This window comes from Melitaea cinxia, chromosome 7 (genome assembly GCF_905220565.1).
Source record: "Melitaea cinxia chromosome 7, ilMelCinx1.1, whole genome shotgun sequence".
NCBI lineage: Eukaryota > Metazoa > Arthropoda > Insecta > Lepidoptera > Nymphalidae > Melitaea > Melitaea cinxia.
The window spans coordinates 4384857-4404349 of record NC_059400.1 but is presented as its reverse complement, the minus strand read 5'-3'; the positions used below and the strand labels follow the sequence as shown (position 1 = coordinate 4404349).

General features: G+C 32.0%; 1 protein-coding gene and 1 long non-coding RNA gene across 2 annotated transcripts; one reads left to right on the top strand and one right to left on the bottom strand.

Annotated features, from left to right (window-relative positions):
* The first annotated feature begins 52 nt into the window (after positions 1–52).
* LOC123655227 lies at positions 53–15057 on the top strand. The gene is made up of 3 exons (XR_006743346.1): positions 53–123; positions 12763–12920; positions 14875–15057. It is a non-coding gene; the product is annotated as an uncharacterized LOC123655227 (long non-coding RNA).
* Positions 8927–18014, bottom strand: LOC123655226 (ubiquitin carboxyl-terminal hydrolase 1). Its single transcript, XM_045591054.1, has 10 exons — positions 17824–18014; positions 17448–17711; positions 17077–17257; positions 16289–16496; positions 14867–15017; positions 14370–14487; positions 13871–14070; positions 12745–12905; positions 12161–12363; positions 8927–11810 (listed from the first exon to the last, which is right to left on the bottom strand). Exons 2-10 carry the CDS (start codon positions 17698–17700, stop codon positions 11456–11458), a joined length of 1830 nt encoding a protein of 609 aa, XP_045447010.1. The 5' UTR covers positions 17701–17711; positions 17824–18014; the 3' UTR covers positions 8927–11455.
* Positions 18015–19493: the final 1479 nt, after the last annotated feature.

Here is a 19493-nt window from a genome sequence, read left to right as displayed (position 1 = left end):
GTGATGTTAGTGATCTTGAACTGCCCTTTAGCGTGGAAAACTTCAGGCGGCTGCAATCTATTGCCGACTTGCGTATTGGATACCGAATCACGAACGTCGGCGCGCGCATTGACGTCTCGCGGGGTGAGTTACGTAGCCGTAAACCCACCCGTTTTTATTTGAAACAGTAACCAAGGGGTTCATGCCGTCATTATTCCCTAGTTCACCCTCCTTAGTAACAATTTAACTTTACGACGTTTTGTTCATGATTTTAAAGGGTTACTTTTCAGCTTGTTTATCTATTCTAATTTTAAAAGTTTGTAAAAGTGCCAAAACGGTTGCCAATGCGTTCAGCGTAGTCATAAGTTGGTATATTGTATTAATTATCTGAAAGTTTTAGGCTTCCCGCCGCCATTTAAATTGTAATACCTATATGAAAGAAGATTGATTTCCGGCAAATTATTACGGAAACGGAAATAAAAATCTGAAACTTTTTATTTCCATTTCTATAATTTTAGTATCTCCAAACACGCCTTAAGCTTTTGTGAAATTTTTAGAGAAAAGTAAGAATAATAAAATTTATATAATACGGACATTTTTAAATAAGAAATCGTATACAAAATTTTATTATTTCTAACAATAGTTAAGTTTGAGAAGCTATATTAGGGTTTCACAAATAATTAATGTAAAAAAATATTTTTTTTTTTTAAATATGCATTAAGTTTTAAAGGTATTATTTATTTAAAATCAAAAAATAATAATAATATATATAATTATTATGTGGTGTCATGGGACACCAGCCGGCCTAGCATGCATACAACGAGATATCTCTTGACGAGAGAGAGAGATAATGTCTACATCGAGTATTTTCTCGATTACCCTAACATGCGCACTACGAGAGACAAAATTCTCTTCCGAAGACTTCGCCTTGTCGAGTTGTCGAGTAGAGAAACATTATCAACCATAATCACAACTGAATATCATTCTTATTTCTTATGTCGTAAAGTTGAATTTACAAGGTTATTGACCAATCGTGCCAAACCGGGATGAGCCAACGTTTGTATAATTTCAAACGAGTGACACATGTTTTATTTAACAATGTTCTCGGCCTTTTGGCTAAGATAAAAAGTGTATATCTAATTTAAAAAATCTAATATGGAAAATAAAACGGCGTAAGTAAATGAATTTAATTATATATGTAAAACAATATGCTCGTGTTGTGCTTTATATCTTGTCGCACATTAGATAATTGTAATTCTATCACGCATTGTTTTTTTTTTTTTAATTTTTAAAATTTTTTGAATTTTTGATTATTTATTTTACTTTTATTCTATTTAATTTTATTTTTACTTATTGATTTTTTTAATATAATTTTGTTTTGTTTTTTATTCTGAATGTTGTCTTGTCTTGTTGTACTAACCCAATATGGACTTATACTTTGTGGTCTGAAATAAAGTATTATTATTATTATTATTTAGAATAAGAAGCAACAGGGCGCAAATACGTTTTTTGTGTCATTATATGGCACACTTCACTCGACTTTTCGCATTTCCCGCTCTTCGTATACCGAAATTATATAATTATAATAGGGAAACGCCATGGTATACAAAAAATAGGCACCCGGTTTTATTTATTTTTTATTTATCGTCTTTCTCGTCGATAATATTGAAAACGAGAAGTTTCTTTTTCTAAAACGACAAAATAAGACCAAATTACGATGTCATGTTAGCTTCCTTAGAGATAAATATCACAGATCACTAAAATTTAATGATTATCTCTTCTATTGACTTAACGAGAAGAGTATCGCGTGCACGCATGTTAGCTACTGTAGACATAGAGAGATAATACGAGAAAAGGGGTAGACAAAATTTTGTCGTGGCGCGCATGCTAGGCCTGCAGGTAGGAACGAAGTTCCTTCGGATAGTATAGAAGCAACACAATTTGAAAAAAAATTTTTTTTTGAATTTTACATATATTTTCTAGTTCATGATTTTCTATTTAATTTTGTTGATTGGTTTTTAATTAAGTAATAAAAGTATAAGTAAAGGAAATTTACTATTTTAGAAAATAACAAATACCGTAAAATAAAATAAATCAATAAAATAATAATAATAATACAAACTATTTAGTGAAATAAAAAAACATAAGGCTTTATTTATTTTTGTCGACAGTATAAAATTACATAAATAATTTAAAAAAAGTTTACTAGTAATATTTTAGTTTTACAAACGTCATATTATACAGTCGTGTGATATTACGTCACTTCCGTTATATATTTTTCTTACGGTTTTAGTATCACATTTTTTTCAGTTCGCTCGCCCAGCCAAATGTCAAGCCTGCCGTAAGGAACTTCGTTCCAACAAGGTTCATATTAACAGCCCATCTGTTTTTATGGATATATATATATATAATAACCGTTATGAGATATGGTTATAAAAAAACACAATCCCGAGTGAATAATCTCTCTTTCTATTATATTTATGTGTCTTTCTTTATATTTATCTTTTCAATATTATTTTATTTCGTACATTTTTTTTGTTTTACAGTATATGTATTTTCAATATTTCACTAATAGTACGGGATCCGGCTGCGAAATATACAATCATAACGTATATATTGGTAGCCAAACTCAAATTTTAGCATACAGTTATGAATAGGAGTTTAATACTTTTAATAATAATTAATTGATTACCAAAAAAAAATGTTTATATTGTTTTTTAAATTAAGAATCATCCAAATCACAACAAGGTATGTAGAAATTTTGGTAAAGCTTTAGATTAGGAAAAACCAAATTTCGGGACCGTGGGGGGAAGAGGGGGGGGGGGGGGAGAATGGGGAACGCTACCCCTGGTACCACTGTCACACCTCAGAACCCCATGGTTATGGAGATATCCATGGTTAAAGTTTTGAGGTTAGAAGAAAAATTTCGTAGCTTTTATACGTTATTTTCACATTTCACACGCGTTTTTTCAAATTAATCTATCACCTTTAAAGTTAGAGGAACGCTTAGCTCTGGCGCTGCGGGAAGTGCAGCCCTTCCGCCCTTGCGTGCGAAAGCACTCCCTCCCTCCGCGCCTCCGCGGCATAAAAAAAAACACTCTAGGGGTAGGACAGACCAAGACCACGTGGACAGTGAGGTGCTCCGATTCGGTTTTGGGTATTTTTCGAATTTCTAAACCTATATTCTAGCACGCAATGTTACTAATTTTATTAGAATATTATGTCTGACGCGTTATTTTGTTTAAAAGTGTCGATTTGTCACACAATGCAAACAGTACGAGCTCAAAGGTATTATAATAGCTTTAAATTCTTCTTCTAACCTCAAAACTTTAACCATGGATATCTCCATAACCATGGGGTTTTGAGGTGTGACAGTGTTACCTTTTGATTCCCCTACACCCTCCGCTCACCACACCCAAAAACCCCATAATTCGGTTTTTCTAATTCGGTTTTTCCTAGTCTAGATCTTAGCCGAAATTTTTAAAAGCCGTATAAATAAAGGTTTCTAGCCGTTAAAAACGCTAGGTATATAGGATAAAGAGAGTCAGCGCGCACCGCCATACGTTAGACAAGGATGGCGAGTCCCAGATTTGCGAGTTTCTTATTGCGCATAATTACGTCGCAGATAGATTTTTCGAAAATTAATTAACATTTTTTTTGTAATGTACAGTATTTGCGGGCAATTTTGGACTGGCACCTTATCATCCAAGTAGTCTCTTATTCATAAATGTATGTTGAAATTCGAGTTTGGTTACATACTTCCGTGATGTAATGATTTCGTATTCCGATCTTAGGCTATAACTGATGTACTAATTTGAAAATTTTGACAAAAAAGAAATCATTACATAAAAGAAAAAGTAATTTCCGGTGCTTCTTGATAATGTGTGAAAACTTCGAATAAAAATAGAGATATCATTATTTAATGGCACATTTTCTTCCAAAGTAAGCACATTTTGACAAATATTTTTTTTAAATCAAAACATTTTTACTAAAAAAACTCGTAAACATTAATATGTATAAATAAACACGTACATATATTCTGTATTATCAATTCTCTAAATTAATCCTTGTTAGGTAAAAGCCGACATTCGCAAAATAATATTAGACTTTATGAGAATATAGATGTAGATTAATTTTATTAGATACAAATACGTTGGATACGTATGTATGTTGTTATTGTATCTTTTTTTTTTATTTAATACGTGATTTTAATTTTTTGTCAATTTTATATGCTGTCAGCTGTTTTAACATTGATTCTGTATAACCTAATAGAATCATTAAAAATAAGATTTTAATTAACTATCATTTTAAAATTAATAATAATTTTTATAATATAAATCACTTACAAAATCCATAGTTAAAAGAAAACACCGGGTTTTATTTCTCAAAATAGAAGTTTGTTATAGAAAAAAGTATGTAGCTGTTTAGTTTGACAGCAAGTTACTTCTGGAAGGACTTTTCTGAGGTCATTGCAATGTCACAGGTATAATGTCATTTTTACGTTAGCCACATTGATAAATGTAGTGCAACAGACAATAAGAAGACTATGGTTTAAAGATATAAATAAAATTAATTAGGTTATTAATAAATAACAATTGGTAATTAAATTATATAAGTACATTCTTAGTAAATAAATAAAAAACACTAGCTTTCTGTTAAGTTATAGGCTAACTTTTTTTTCAATAAATTTTAAATTACTTAACTACCGTCAATATTATTTAACTTTTTAAATCGAATAGTTTATGCTATGTGTACTTACTTTTGAAAGTTGGTCTTTTTTCACAATCGCCTTCATATTTAATTATTTAAAAACACGTCTAAAACAAAACACAATAGGACGTCTTCTGTGAGATAATATGCTGCATATGATCGGCGTTTTTGATTAAAATATTTGTGCCTTCTTATCTATATTGGTTGTCAATAAACTTGACCCGTAATAGATGAATAGGGATGATAACATATCGATTACTATTGATTCGATAGCAGTTCCTAAAATTATTTTAGTTTTATTCGATTATTGATAATTTTTTATTACTAACAATATGCTTTGTTATAAAATGACTGTCAGTAAACTTATTACTGTCAATATTTATAGGCATCAATAGAAATGGTAAAATTACAACGGCAATATCAAATAGCTATTAGCTATATTAACGTCGTATAACGTGGGCGTTATAAAAAACTTATAAGCCGCGTTAAAAATTTACAATCCGAAAAAGTTGTTTCATTATTATTAAATTATAATTATAATTATATATGTTAATTGTAGCTATATCGATATCCCGGTCGGAAATATCAACATTACAAACGGTAACATCAATAACTCTAATAGTAATGTCAAATTGTCAACAGCCGTAACAGCAGTAACGTCGATAACTTAATTAGTAATGTCGATAGTCCAAACAGTAACATCGATAACATCTAGTAATATCGATAGCCCAAATAGTAAGATCCATAGTCGAAATAGTAATATCGATATTTAAACCTACCAGAAAATATCAATAATAGCACTACTCATGGTATCGATACATGATGATACATCATGGCTTTGAGGATGGATTAAGCTCTGATCCTTCTCCTACATGACCTTAGCCCAGCAGTGGGATATTACAGGCTGAAACGATTGTACCGATAGCCCTACCAGTAGTAAGAATAGTCGAACAGTAACCTTTTTTTTTGGTAACTGACCAGACGGGGGTTGTGTCTGGTGGGCTACTGGCCCCAACAGTTGTTGTCGGGTTCTTGTATATATACTCAACCACTTTGATAGCGCGATGTAGGATACGTCAGTGTTCTCTAGTTTGTATGTCGCGTGATAGATGTCGCACGATAGATGTCGCTACACGCTATAATTGTACTTTAGGTTCTACAACAATTTCGGTATATTGCATTATAGGTACTATATTATATTATTGTCGATGAGCATAGAAGCAATTATAGCCGAATACCCCAATCTCAATATTCACTAGTTTTATAGTATTGATATTAACACGCTCAAATAATTATTGTTAAAATTTGTATCCTCTTTGTTTAGAATTAGTTTTATTCTTATATTTTATCGACAATCATATATAACGTCACTAACGATCGCTTTTTATAATTAATCAATTGATTACTTATCTATTGCATATTAACGTTATCTAGATAGTCGAAAGCAAGATGAATAAAATAAGGAACCTCAACGCACAGTGGGCTGAAATTCACGTTTCATAGACATTCAAATTTATTTTTTCAAGTGACGCTTTTTTTGCTTGAATGCGATTGAGAATAACTGCTATATGCCTTATATAATGAACTTTCAGGTTTATAATCTTAAACAGCGCACTTAGAATTTTTTTTAAAAAAATTTGTATGGAGTCGACATAATAAATGATGATATCTCCATAATCGCACAATTGCGCCTAATATCCTCTTAGGTTATTAAAATATAAATTATTTTTGATTTTTTGACATACTTCATGCTGCGGTCAAGCGTGCGTTTTTTTTTTAAAAAATCTTTAAAAAATCTACCAATTTTGTTTTCTTATTTTTTGGTTTTTAACTAATATCAAGATTTACATGGGTGTATATATACTTTAGATTTACTCAAATTAGTTGTGTACTATATTAGAAAGTGAAATTCATTAAAAACCATAAAAAGGTTTAATTATTACAAAAAAAAATATAATATGATAAAATTAAATACGGCTATGAATATATTATTTTTATTAATGCCTTTTCTGTATCGCTATCTTCAGAGCCGAACTCAGAGTTAAAGTTTATTTCAGCAATATCCCTAAACTGGAATTCAGGTGTTTGAAAATTCAGCAGATCCAATGTTTCAGCAAACACATTTTTCTTTTTCTTTGCATTCATTCGTTGGGTCTTACTGCTGGAATATGTGGATCGGACGAAAGAAGAAGGGAAATTAAAATATCTTCATTGGAACTTATTCTGCTCTTCTTACGTGAGTGATGTTCTCTGAATTTTCTGAAGTCTTTGTTCCTCGCTTCTAAAGTCTCTTCAGATAAATTCCCAATCGGTACTATTGCGTTACTAGCGATAATTTCGGTTCCATGAAGCAGTATCATGTGCACTGTTGATGGCATGTAGTACCAGTTGTATAATTCTACATACCGTTCAGTAGTTATGTGCGCATATTCTTTAAATTTCGAAACATTGATGGATTAACGTGAAGTTATGGCTTGCAAAATTACAGAAAATTTTCGAATCAGAAATCTACAGAAAATGACTTGATGGAGTTCGGACTTTCTTCACTATATGTGCGCATAAACATGATCGAATGTCTTTTTCATATAAATTAGATATTAAGAAGTGGTCTGCTAGAAAAGAAAGTGAGAAAGCCGCAGTGGATGCAAGAACGGAACCTATCCAAGCCAAGTTCAAAACGGAACTAACCTATTAATCGATGTCTTAAGATAAGGTTATGGCACAACTAACGACAGGAACACTGCACGACAATTTTTTGAATTTCATGTAAAGTTTGCGGCTATCACTGAACTAGATGAAGATCTGATTCGAAGATTTTCTTCCCGAAGATTCATCTGATCCTAATCCAATTTTCTGATCCGAAGATTCATCTAAGTGTTGGCTTTGAAATACACAGGCCGAAGACGGGCAGCAGCATCTTCGGTGCGACAAAGCCAGCCCTACGGTCACCAATCCGCCTGCCTAGCGTAGTGACTATGGGCAAAACACATGAGTTCACGCCATTTTTGGCGTGAACTTGTGAGGCCTATGTTCAGCTGTGGACTGTATTAGGCTGAAATGATGATAATTCGTGCGATCCACATATTTCAGCAGTAAGACCCAACGAATGAATGCAAAGAAAAAGAAAAATGTGTTTGCTGAAACATTGGATCTGCTGAATTTTCAAACACCTGAATTCCAGTTTAGGGATATTGCCGAAATAAACTCTAACTTTGAGTTCGGCTCTGAAGATAGTGATACAGAAAAGGCAATAATAAAAATAATATAGTCCTAGCCTTATTTAATTTTATCATATTATATTTTTATTGTAATAATTAAACCTTTTTATGGTTTTTAATGAATTTCACTTTCTAATATAGCACACAACTAATTTGAGTAAATGTAAAGTATATATACACCCATGTAAATCTTGATATTAGTTAAAAACCACAAAAAAAAAGAAAACAAAATTGGTAAATTTTTTAAAGATTTTTAAAAAAAAACGCACGCTTGACCGCAGCATGAAGTATGTCAAAAAATCAAAAATAATTTATATTTTAATAACCTAAGAGGATATTAGGCGCAATTGTGCGATTATGGAGATATCATCATTTATTACGTCGACTCCATACAAATTTTTTTAAAAAAAATTCTAAGGGCGCTGTTTACGATTATAAACCTGAAAGTTCATTATATAAGGCATATAGCAGTTATTCTCAATCGCATTCAAGCAAAAAAAGCGTCACTTGAAAAAATAAATTTGAATGTCTATGAAACGTGAATTTCAGCCCACTGTGCAACGTTTTGAACAGTAAAGAGTCTAGCAGGGTAAGATAGGTGAGTAGCCCCAGAAAGATATTTTGAAAATAACTAGTGTGGCAGCCTTGACGAGATACAAACTTACCATTAACACAAATTCAGCCACTCACTAATTAATTAGACGCTAGAGCGGTTACATATTTTTAAATAATTATTGTAGCTACACTAATGAAACAATGTCTTTATATTAGACGAAATTTAAGTTTACACTATACATTTTTTATCAGTTATTTCCAGAGTTTGTATTTCATGTACCCACACAAGATATTTTTGAAATATATTTGTGCCCCTGTACCCTACCTTATCCTGCTGGACCCTTTAGTTGCTTGTATCATTGCTATACCATACATTTCTAACAAGAATGTTTAAAATGTACGGTAAAGTGTTTCATGTATTTATTTTTCAATATTTAAATTAATCTTAATAAAGAAATAAAACATTTTATTGAAATTAAATTTATTCCAATCCAATTTACATGAAAATTATTCATAACATGTTTCGTTTAAAATCAATAATATAACTACTGACAAGAATTTTACCTTTTTAAAAGGTTTTTGGAATGGCATCCGCAAAAATATACAGCTTATAAATAGAGAAAGCAATTACTGGAACGGGTTCAGTTTAAAATAATAATAAACGACTTTTTAAAATAAAATTCATTAAAAATAGTAATTGCAATGTTATTGATTAAAGAAAATAGATTTACTTTAGATGATTGTAATATGAGAAAAAGGTTGAACATTGTTATATAAAGTCACTTGGGTACAGAATATTATACTAGAAATTTTATATTCATTCAGATGTTCCACATTCAATGCAGTAATCATACAGTTGTACACATTCACGGCGTTTTTAAATATATTTTTTTACTATATGTACTTCTAACACACCGAATCGAATTGGTCATTTATTATATTTAAAACAAACTGTAATGATATAAAGAAGATCTAGGGTGTTATCGCATCATCTTTATTGCTTTAGGTTTTTTACAAGAAACGACGATCGATCTAAGGTATAGTAAGGTACGTATGTTATAAAACTGATTAGATTAAATTTTTCGAGCCCAAGAATGTATAAAAACAAAATATTAGTATCTCAAGATTCATCGAAAATGGAATTATATTTACAGATCAAGTAGAAAAATAGTTGTTCATATGAAAGGCAACTTCTTAAACCATAGCTAATTCGTACATTGTTTAAAATTGTATAAATCAAGCAGTCATTTTTAAGCAAGCGATAATATTATAGTATCACTGTCATTAAAAAAAATGAGCACTTCAGTAAAATTGTAATGGAATTTTAATGATGAAATTTACTGTGAAGAGTTAACAAGATCAAAATTGAATATTTTGGTGTTCAATGAAACAGTGCTACCACGAAAACAAGTGGTGTAAAGGCATAACTAAACATTTCATGACTATACTTTATTTCAATAGAATTGGTATAAATTATCTTCCAAAACAATAACTTTACAAATAAGCAATCGCTTAACATCGATTTTCATGATTCAAATACTATTTCAGTATTATCAAAACATACTATGAAGAAACGTAATGTTTAATATCAAATTTGGAACATTTGTGGTAAAGACTATATATGTTTGATATTTTACACAAATTCTATTAAAATACACCAAACAATAACTTTATTATATACTCTTTCTAATTTATAATTTTCTAAGCACGAGGTGCACTTACTATATTCGTGGTAATACTGTACTTACAATATATAACTTTCCTTTATTCTTAAAATATTGTTCTATTTTTGAACTATTATTTCAATAATAAACAATTATTAAGGCCAAGTAGTATTGAATTAACAAGCTTTACACAACACTCGTAAGATTGTGACTAAATTAACGAGATTTCTTTTCTAACTATTAAATATTAATCACTTTTATGAATGAATTATATTAATATAATAATTTAGGCCCATATTGTCTTTAATATCAGAAGAGCGTAGAAATGTATACCTTTTATATAATTCGATTTTAACAACAATACTTTTGCACATTTACAAATAATCAATACAATGAAAGGTATAAATTTTAAAAAATTATATAGTTAAACATTTTAATCTATATTGTCTGATTGTAACAGGTCAGAATATCAGCATGAAATCCTTTTATATCTAAACTTTACAATACTATTGATAAGATTTCTGTAATACCCTAATATTAATACAATGTTGCTACATTCGTAATATCACGTCAGGCTGACACTATAATCTGTGTCTTCCTTAAATGTCTTTTTAAGCTTTAAAATACATCAAACCAAACAAAAAAATATACAATGTTTAAATTTATATTACCTCCAATATCCAATACAAAAACTATAAGAAATATGCACAGTTAAGTTATTGTTGCAATGAGTGATATATGTTCGGTACCAAATAAGTAAATGGCGAATTTTTTTAAAGCTGTATATGGATATTGGTAGTCATATTTGTAGTTTACATCAAGTGAGATAAAAGTAAGTTTTTCATTTTCCCAAATGGTTAAATAATTATTTTATAAAAATATTATTTGTATGATCATTTTAAAGAACGTGATTATTCAAAATTATAGAAATCACCTAAAGACATCCACAATTAAAAGACATTACAAGTCACTACATACATTAATCACTATCACTTTGATATCAAATTAAACATTGCTTTCAGTTGCCACATATCTTACTCACGACGAGTGTTAAAGATTTAATTAACAGGTAACATGGGTTGTGATCTACTAGCTGACTTTGTTTTTATCACAAAAATAAGCAAACTTCACTTTTGATGTAGATAAAAAGGGAGGGTACAGGAGCGCATCGCGCATCGTCCTTTGTTTCACTTCGCTTTTGACATAGAATAGGAGGTAGGGAGTGGCGGCGGAGTGCGTGTTACGTTGTCATGAAAATAAGCAGACTTCACTTTTGACATGGAACAAGAGGTACAGGGGCGCATCCGTCGTCCTGGGTTTCAGCGACAACTAGCCGACTTCACTTTTGACATAAAACAAAAGGTAGGGGGTGGCGGCGGATCGCATCTTAGGCTCCGCGGATAAGAGGTCCTCGAACTCCTCGTTAGATATGGGTTTGACGAGGTCGTCGTCGCAGGCGAGCCAGCAGTCAGTTCGTGGCCGCGGCACGCAGCAGTCGTTGGCTGCGCAACCGGCGGGCGGGCGGCGCGCGAACAGCGTGCGCATGAAGCTGGAGCCGCTGCTGGTCGCGTCGCCACCGCCTTCGCGTTCGCACTTGCCCTCGCCTTGCGAGCGCGCGTACGCCACGTAGTGCCCGCCCGTCAGCGTCTGTCCCAGGTGCATTATCACCGCCCACAGGATGTATCTGTAAGTTAAAGTGAAAAAATATAAACACCGTGAAACTAAAATGAAATGAAAGTATTCATTTCGCCATAAGGTGCACATACTTAATGAAGGTCAAAAGAAAAAATTCTGTCAATTTTTTTTTAATAATTTAATTACGAACTTATGTAAGAATAATATTTATTATTTTGCTAATTTTTATTTTATTTTATGGGATTAAATACATAGTTGCAAGTATGTCTCTGTCAAATAGTTTCTAAAAAAATAAGTACTTATAGTAAAGAATTTAAAGTTACTTTTGCTTTAGTATGAAAAAGTATTTGCTATCGAGCTACACTTTGCATTGAGTGCTACTCTGTATTAAAATATTACCTATGAGTTGGCGGGTGTTCCGGTGGTCTTTTTGCACAGGGCTCACAGAAGCAAGGCATGAGTAAGGGCGTGGGAGCGTGTCTTGTGATTTTCTCCATGCCACCGCTAAACCTCTTCAGTTGCAACACAAGTAGCCTCGGCAACCGTGAATACGCTACACTCCGTCTTGCTTCATTGTAACGCAAGCAGCGCTCACACCAATACTGAAAGTTTATTTAAATTTATATTTAGATTATTACAACAACAGCTATGGTGTAGTTGCCCAGAACATCGACGGTTTGCGGGTTTGATTCCCGCTCAGGATGGATATTGTTGTTTTATTGTTGTATTGTATGGTATTTGTATAAATATTTCCACCCCAGTGGAGCACCGTGGTGGATTAAGCTCAAACTTTCTCCTACACGGAGAAAGAGGCCCAGCAGTGAGATGTTAGAGGCTAAATACAAAGTTTAGATTATTATTATTATTAATACGTAAGTGAGACGCTTAGTTGGAGGTTGGAAAAAAAAATGTCAACGTTAAATAGCTACATATTTTTGATATAAAAAATCAATTGAAATAACTTGTAAATATTGTAATTGTACCTTATTCTGATCGCGCAGGTATTCACTGGAGAGGCAGGCGGCCCTGAAGGGCTCGTCGGGAGCGTCCTCGTCGCCCACGGGCACGCACAGCTCACAAACAGCTTGCGCTTTCTCCGTCACCGCTTCACACTCGAGGCACATTGTCCTCACTACCATTGTACCTGGTCGTATTTAAGGTCTTTTTTAAAACTTCAATTTACACAAGTGCAGATATATATATATATATATATATATATATATATATATATATTCCTTTTCTTATGTAAAAAAACATAGAAAGCCAACAAAGTAAAACGTCACAACTTTTTTAAAAATTTAATTTTTATTTTTTTAACTAGATATTAATAATAATCACGATTATTTTATTAAAGAAATTAAAACCTAATAAATCTCTTACGATTGATAGCTTCAATATTATTTCAAATTCAGTTGTTTAATAGAAAAAAAAAAACATATACACGTAACGAGTTTGTTCTTTAAATTGACATATTTAATACATTTGGACTTATGCGCCCTGTAAATTGTAAACAATCAAATTGTCGTCAATCTCAAGTGGTAACTAGTGGTAATGGTAGTGGTACTACGTAAGACTATACCGTGTTGGAAAAATTGTGACGTTCGTTTATTTTTTTATAGTGCTTTTTATCTATCATATTTTTTTAAATCATAAACTAGCTGACCCAACAGACTTTTTTCTGTCTTGCGATCTGTTAAACGCGGGTTTAAACAGTCGTACGGTTTTTGAAAATTTCTAAATTTTCTAGGCAGTTTTCCTAATTTTTTACTCTATGGGAACCTTCAACGCAGTAAGAGTCCATGATCCCGCGAGGGTCAGACATTCGTCATTTTATAAAAGCTGAAAGTTTCTCAGCTCTTACTACCAACACCGGTAGAAGCAATGGCCAAATATAAAGTTCTTTACTTGTACTTTAAATATTTTGTTTGAAGTAATATTAGAAATCACGATTCTGGGGCTCTTGATTTATTAGTAAACTTAAAAAATACAAATTAGCCAAATCATCTTGCCTTTCTTGAGTTGTGACTTCGTTCATTTATGTAGAATCTATACCTATATTATAGATTATCAATATGAATTGTAAGCAATTCAAAGTAACAAATTTCAAACCTTCAAAGTCATCAGCAACAAAATCCCAACCCGGTCTTGACCGTTCATCTTTCTCCGGGTCCGGTGAGTCTCGTTCTTCCGAAGGCGAGTTACGTTTTTCATTCGACTTGCCTTCTTTACGTTTCTTCCATGACTTGCGTAGATTCCCTAATGTCTTCCCGCCATCATTGTCTAAACACGGCTGACGACCTAAGCCGTTGCTGAGAATTGAGATTTTTTTTTTATTTTAGAAATTGCAAGTAAACATACTCAGGAAAATTTTATTCATAAATGTTTGAAATCAAATAAATGTTACATTGTACTAGAAAATTTCTGATACAAAATAAACTATACAAATTAGTATCTAGTTTTTTGCTAATTGTATCTTTGCCAAATAGCTAAATTATAAAGTTATACAACAAATGAGCGAGCTTGATCTTGAAAGTAACCATCAAACTGTTTTTACGTAAAGAGTGTTTGCCCAATGTTAAGGCTAATTGCATTAGGTGACTGCAGTTACCTGTCACCATTCTCCTGCAAGGGCAGTCGCGAAGCTCTCGCACTTAATGCGCGGCAGGTTTCTCGAATACTGTCCAGTATACACACTAGTAACTCGTGCGCATCTTGTTGTCTATTACCTGTGACATACAATACAGAAAATTATATATATTTTTTAATGTGTTTATTTTTTTAATTTTTTTTTGCTTAAAATGATTAAAGTAATGAAACTTAGTACATTTCTAGAAACCTCAATTAACATAAGCTCATGAATAAGCAGCATGAATTTTTCTTTATATCAAAATGACTATTGGTATTTATTACTACTTATCACTATAAATTATAAAGCGAAATCCCCCCACAGTCTTTCTATTTCCATTAAACTCAAAAGCCACAGATTGTCATGCGGTTTTCAGACATACTTATATATTAATAAGGTTTAGGTTTAAAATTCGTTTAGTAAAATGAATGAAATGTGACACTAATTTTCATAATGTTTGAAATAATACAATGTGATACCTTCAAAGGTCGAGTTGACTTCTCTCAAAGCAGCTAGAAAGGTATCTGCGGCGTAAGGTTCCGGACTTGCATCGGCAACATTACTGTTGAGACATTTACTTTCCGCTGCTCGCAAGCTTAAATATGTCTCGTGTAGTTTTTCTGTTGCTATCTGGCAATGTCATAGCAATAAAATAAACAATTTATAAATACAGGTTTATTTAATATTCTAAATGTATTGAGGAGTTTATAAAATAATTTTTAGTAGTACATAATTTTGTTAAGAAAAGATTAATTATTTTAGCTGCTTATGCATACAAATATTATATGTACTCATAATATAGATTGTATTTTTTCAAACTAAAGTTTCTCGTGTATCCAAGGAAGTACATAAATTCAATTCGATTTGATTCAGTCTGTAACAGTCCAATTAAGATAACAATTGGGATCGACAGCTTTATGTGCTCTCCGAGGCACGTGAGGAAACCCATAGGGTGAGTATGTAGAGAGAGAACCAAACCGGAAAGAAGTATTTGTACAATAGAAACCGTAAAACGCCGGTTTAAGCGGCTACACGGCACACGCACCACTACACCAGAGCGGTTGTTACATAATTGAAATGATGGTCATAATGAAATGAGTCATGAATGTTTCTTTTTAAACAGATAAAAATCACATATAATGCTAGAGAATATATTTGAAAATTTGATTTCTTCAGACAGATGTTTGGAAAGGGTTTTAAACATGTTTGACCAGATGTAGCTGATTATATTTGTATTGCGTATATTTCTCCTCACTCAAATTTCATTCCACTGATGTGAAAATGTTTATTACTACAACTTAAAATTTTGTGCAAATTTTTAATGTAATTTTTTTCTATCAAATTTGGTAGCTGTTTAAACAATTTTATCAGTTCACTAAAACAGAATATATTTGTTCCACTAACACGCTATCTGATTATAAGTGACAAGTTGTTGACATTATCTTTGTATAAATCAGTTAAAGAATATTTTAAAAAAAATATACATGTATAACTTCCTCTCTTCAATTCCAGAATAACATGCAAAGTTTAATTAAAATTTAAAATATAATAATAATAATGGAATATAATTAAAATGATGCATTGTTGCTTCAGAAATTTAATTAATTTTAAAATAGTGAGACTCGAGATTGTTTTTCATGTAAATGCTAATTATATAAAATATTTATCTCTACAGTGAGTCAAAATTATCTTAAGTAAGTTGCAAAACAAGTCTCAATCTTTGTATTTTGATTTTAGAGAAGTTCTATGATACATTACATATTTAAAAAAAAGATATATTATTAAATAATATTATTATAATAGTACCTTGTCTGTATGTCCATTAGTAATATCAGTCAAATTTTCAATTTTCAATTATATATAAATATATATATTAATTGTAGTTTACATAAAGCACACACCTGTATTTTACTTTTTCCAGCATTACTATCAGACTGTCCCAAAGATAGTAAATCCTTACTACTCCACGATCTTGTCCCCGATGAGGCTAGACCGGCGGCACTGCGACCCAGTGATGAGCTTTTTAATCTGATACTGCCGAGTTTCTGTTCTACTCTATTTAGGTCTGACACCAGGTGGTGGAGGTTGTGAACAAATTGGGGGGCATATCTGAAATTCGTATAATTACAATAGTGATAATAAACATCAATAACATACACTCAACACAGTTATATCTGTTCCTAAGGTAAGCTACTTAATGCTACTTTAGCCTGTAACATCCCACAGCTGGACATAAGCTTCTTTCTCCATGTAGGAGAACGATCAAAACTTAGTCCACCATGTTGCTTCAATGCAGGTTGGCAGTTTTTTGATACAGATACAATATATATATTCTATATATACACATATACATATATATATTTACATAACACTACGACTTTGGGTGGGAATCAAACCCAATATCCTTGGAGCAGTGTGCAGGGTCACTACACACTGCGCCAATGGCCTAGTCAAAGCAAATGTTTTTAGGTATTCGATTATCATTATCAAAGCAATCTTAAATATTTATCAGACAAGTAAATAAAGTCTGACCAGAGTATTATTTGGAGCAATAGATTAACACTGTTTACTACAAATTCTTATCAACAAACACCTGTTATGTTATTAGATTTCAATTTAATGGAATTATTGTCTCATATTTTTATTATAAAGAATAAAATATGAACATAAATTATTCAAAATAACATACCTTAAAGTATACAGAACACTATTTAAAAAACATGTGTTTCCAAGATTGGAGAGAGTGGCAATGGGGGTTTTCCATTGTGTACTCCCTCCATATTGGTTATCTGAGGGGTGGTGGCCATTCAACATGGCAATGTCACTTGAAAACGGCTCAAGTATGATCTGCTTCTGCTTCGTTGATGATTCTGTAATATATGATGTCAAATAAAATAAATATCTTTCTAGAAAGATTGTAAGAAAGTTGTTTTATATTTAGTAGTTAGAGCTAAATTCAGTACACCAGTGTTTATATTGTATTATATATTTCAATTATGATTATATTCTCATTCTATATGTATATTCTTTAATTTAATAATGTAATATATACAAATATACCTGTATGTTTTAATGCTTCTTCCGTCAAAGGTTTCAGTCTCTTGGCAGCATTCAATGTATTAAAGTAAGTGCTTTTCAGAGGCCTCTTCACAGGTTTATTCTCTTTATCTTCATTCAACTCTTGCGTCTGGTTTGGATTCGCACTTATACTATTTTCGTTGTTTAATTTTATTGCATTATTTCTATTAAGTGAGAGTGAAAATTTAGCTTTCTCGACACCCTTTTTTGTTTCCGTCAATAAATTAACTTTCATCTTCAGTATACCTGTAAAGATTCCATAAAAGAATACTAAAAAATATTAACTACTTTGCCTTCTACAGATCGGTCAAGGATACGAGAGAAAACAAACAAATATCTCGATATACAGTATACTTACGCAGAAATCTATATTAAACACATTGACTTACATTATTAAAAATAAGGCAATGTATTTCCAAAAACGATACCGGCTAGATTAAACAGAAATTGAGAAAATATAACCGCGAAGGAACCCATTCGTAATAGACAGCCATGTTGAATTTTATTGTGTAATGTTGTCAGTTTACGTGTGTGCGTAAATCATAGACTAAAAAGATTATAACGTCCGATACACACTAATAGGGTAATACCTATAATCATCCGTTGAGCTTCATATTTCATCTTCGATAGGTGTAAATAATTTTTGTGTAAACTTTCTATATTTTTCTTTTTGCATATTTTAGGTTAGAAAGTGACACTTAGGTATTTTTAACACACTTTTATACGTTTGTAAGAATGGATAAGAAATGAGGCTATTCGTGAGAGAACTTAAGTAACCGACATAGCCCACAGAATTAGAAAGTTGAATTGGCTGGTCACCTATGTCGCAGGATCGATGGCCGTTTAGAGCACACGTGTTCTGGAGTGGAGACCGCGTCTTGGCAAACGCATTGTGGGACGTCCTCCGGCCCGTTGGACCGACGATCTACGTAAGATTGCCGGTGTAGGCTGAATGAGGATTCCGGAAAAACGGGATGTCTGTTATGAACTTGGGGAGGCCTATTCAGCAGTGGTCTGCAATAGGCTGAACTGACTGATTGACTGATTGACAGCCTGTAACACTGCTGGGCATCGGCCTCTTTCTCCATGTAGAAGAAGAATTGGAGCTTAATCCATCACGCTGCTCCACTGCGGGTTGGCGGATTTAATTACTTTATAAGTACAAAAAAAGTTACAATATAAGGTATTTCTAATATAATTTTCAATAACGTAGCATCAAACTTTTTATGTCGTGCTTTTAAGATTACAAAACAAGACGAAAATTATTGGTTTTTATTTTCTGCCCTTTTCTTGTTTTTCTATGATGACTAACCTTTAAGATAAAATAAAAAATAAGGATATTAATTTTTTACATGTAGAGCTATATATAGTAAGGCAACAGAGTTTTAATAATACACGTAATACAGTATAGAATAAAATGACAATTTCCATGTTATGCTCTTCCTTAGTCATTAAGTACTAGCGACCCTTGAATTCGTGTTTTATTTAGTGGTTACTGCTCCCTTATGAGTCATATTTTATTGAGAGTCAAAAAGAAAGATGCTAGAATGCCAGAGGCATACGGGCGGGCAAAAAAAAAAAAAACAACATTAAGTAAGATTACAGGTTTGAGTTACAATTACATTTGGTTTCCTTTGTTAGGTAACTTTTATCCAGATGCATAAAAACGATTCAAATCCCTTCATACGAAGAAAATATAATGCAGATGTATTTTTTGTGTGTCACTTTCCACAGGTTCAGGATTTATAATCTGTTGGTTGGTTGGATACCGATTCATCAAAAAAATTGTATGATTCAGTATGATTTGTAATTCAAAATTTGTAAAAATCGAAAGGTGATTATTCAATTTTATTATCTTAGGTATCGTTTTTATAAGCAAAGAATTCGAAGCGCATTCTTTAAATTGAGCCAATAAGCCATTTGAATGTCTTACTTGAATTAATTTTATACGCGAGTTTTTATCCAAATAATTATAACGTAATACAATTCTTCTGTACTAGTTTTTATCCCGACATTCTCAAAAGATCG

Bases quoted from the DNA above. Each gene is read 5' to 3' on its own strand.
- LOC123655226 (XM_045591054.1), bottom strand. From the start codon at position 17,700: ATGAAAGTTAATTTATTGACGGAAACAAAAAAGGGTGTCGAGAAAGCT. The intron at 14,488-14,866 runs GTATCACATTGT...TGTATGTCACAG, and splicing joins AGTCAACTCGACCTTTGAAG to GTAATAGACAACAAGATGCG. The intron at 11,811-12,160 runs GTAATATTTTAA...TTTAACTTACAG, and splicing joins GAACACCCGCCAACTCATAG to ATACATCCTGTGGGCGGTGA.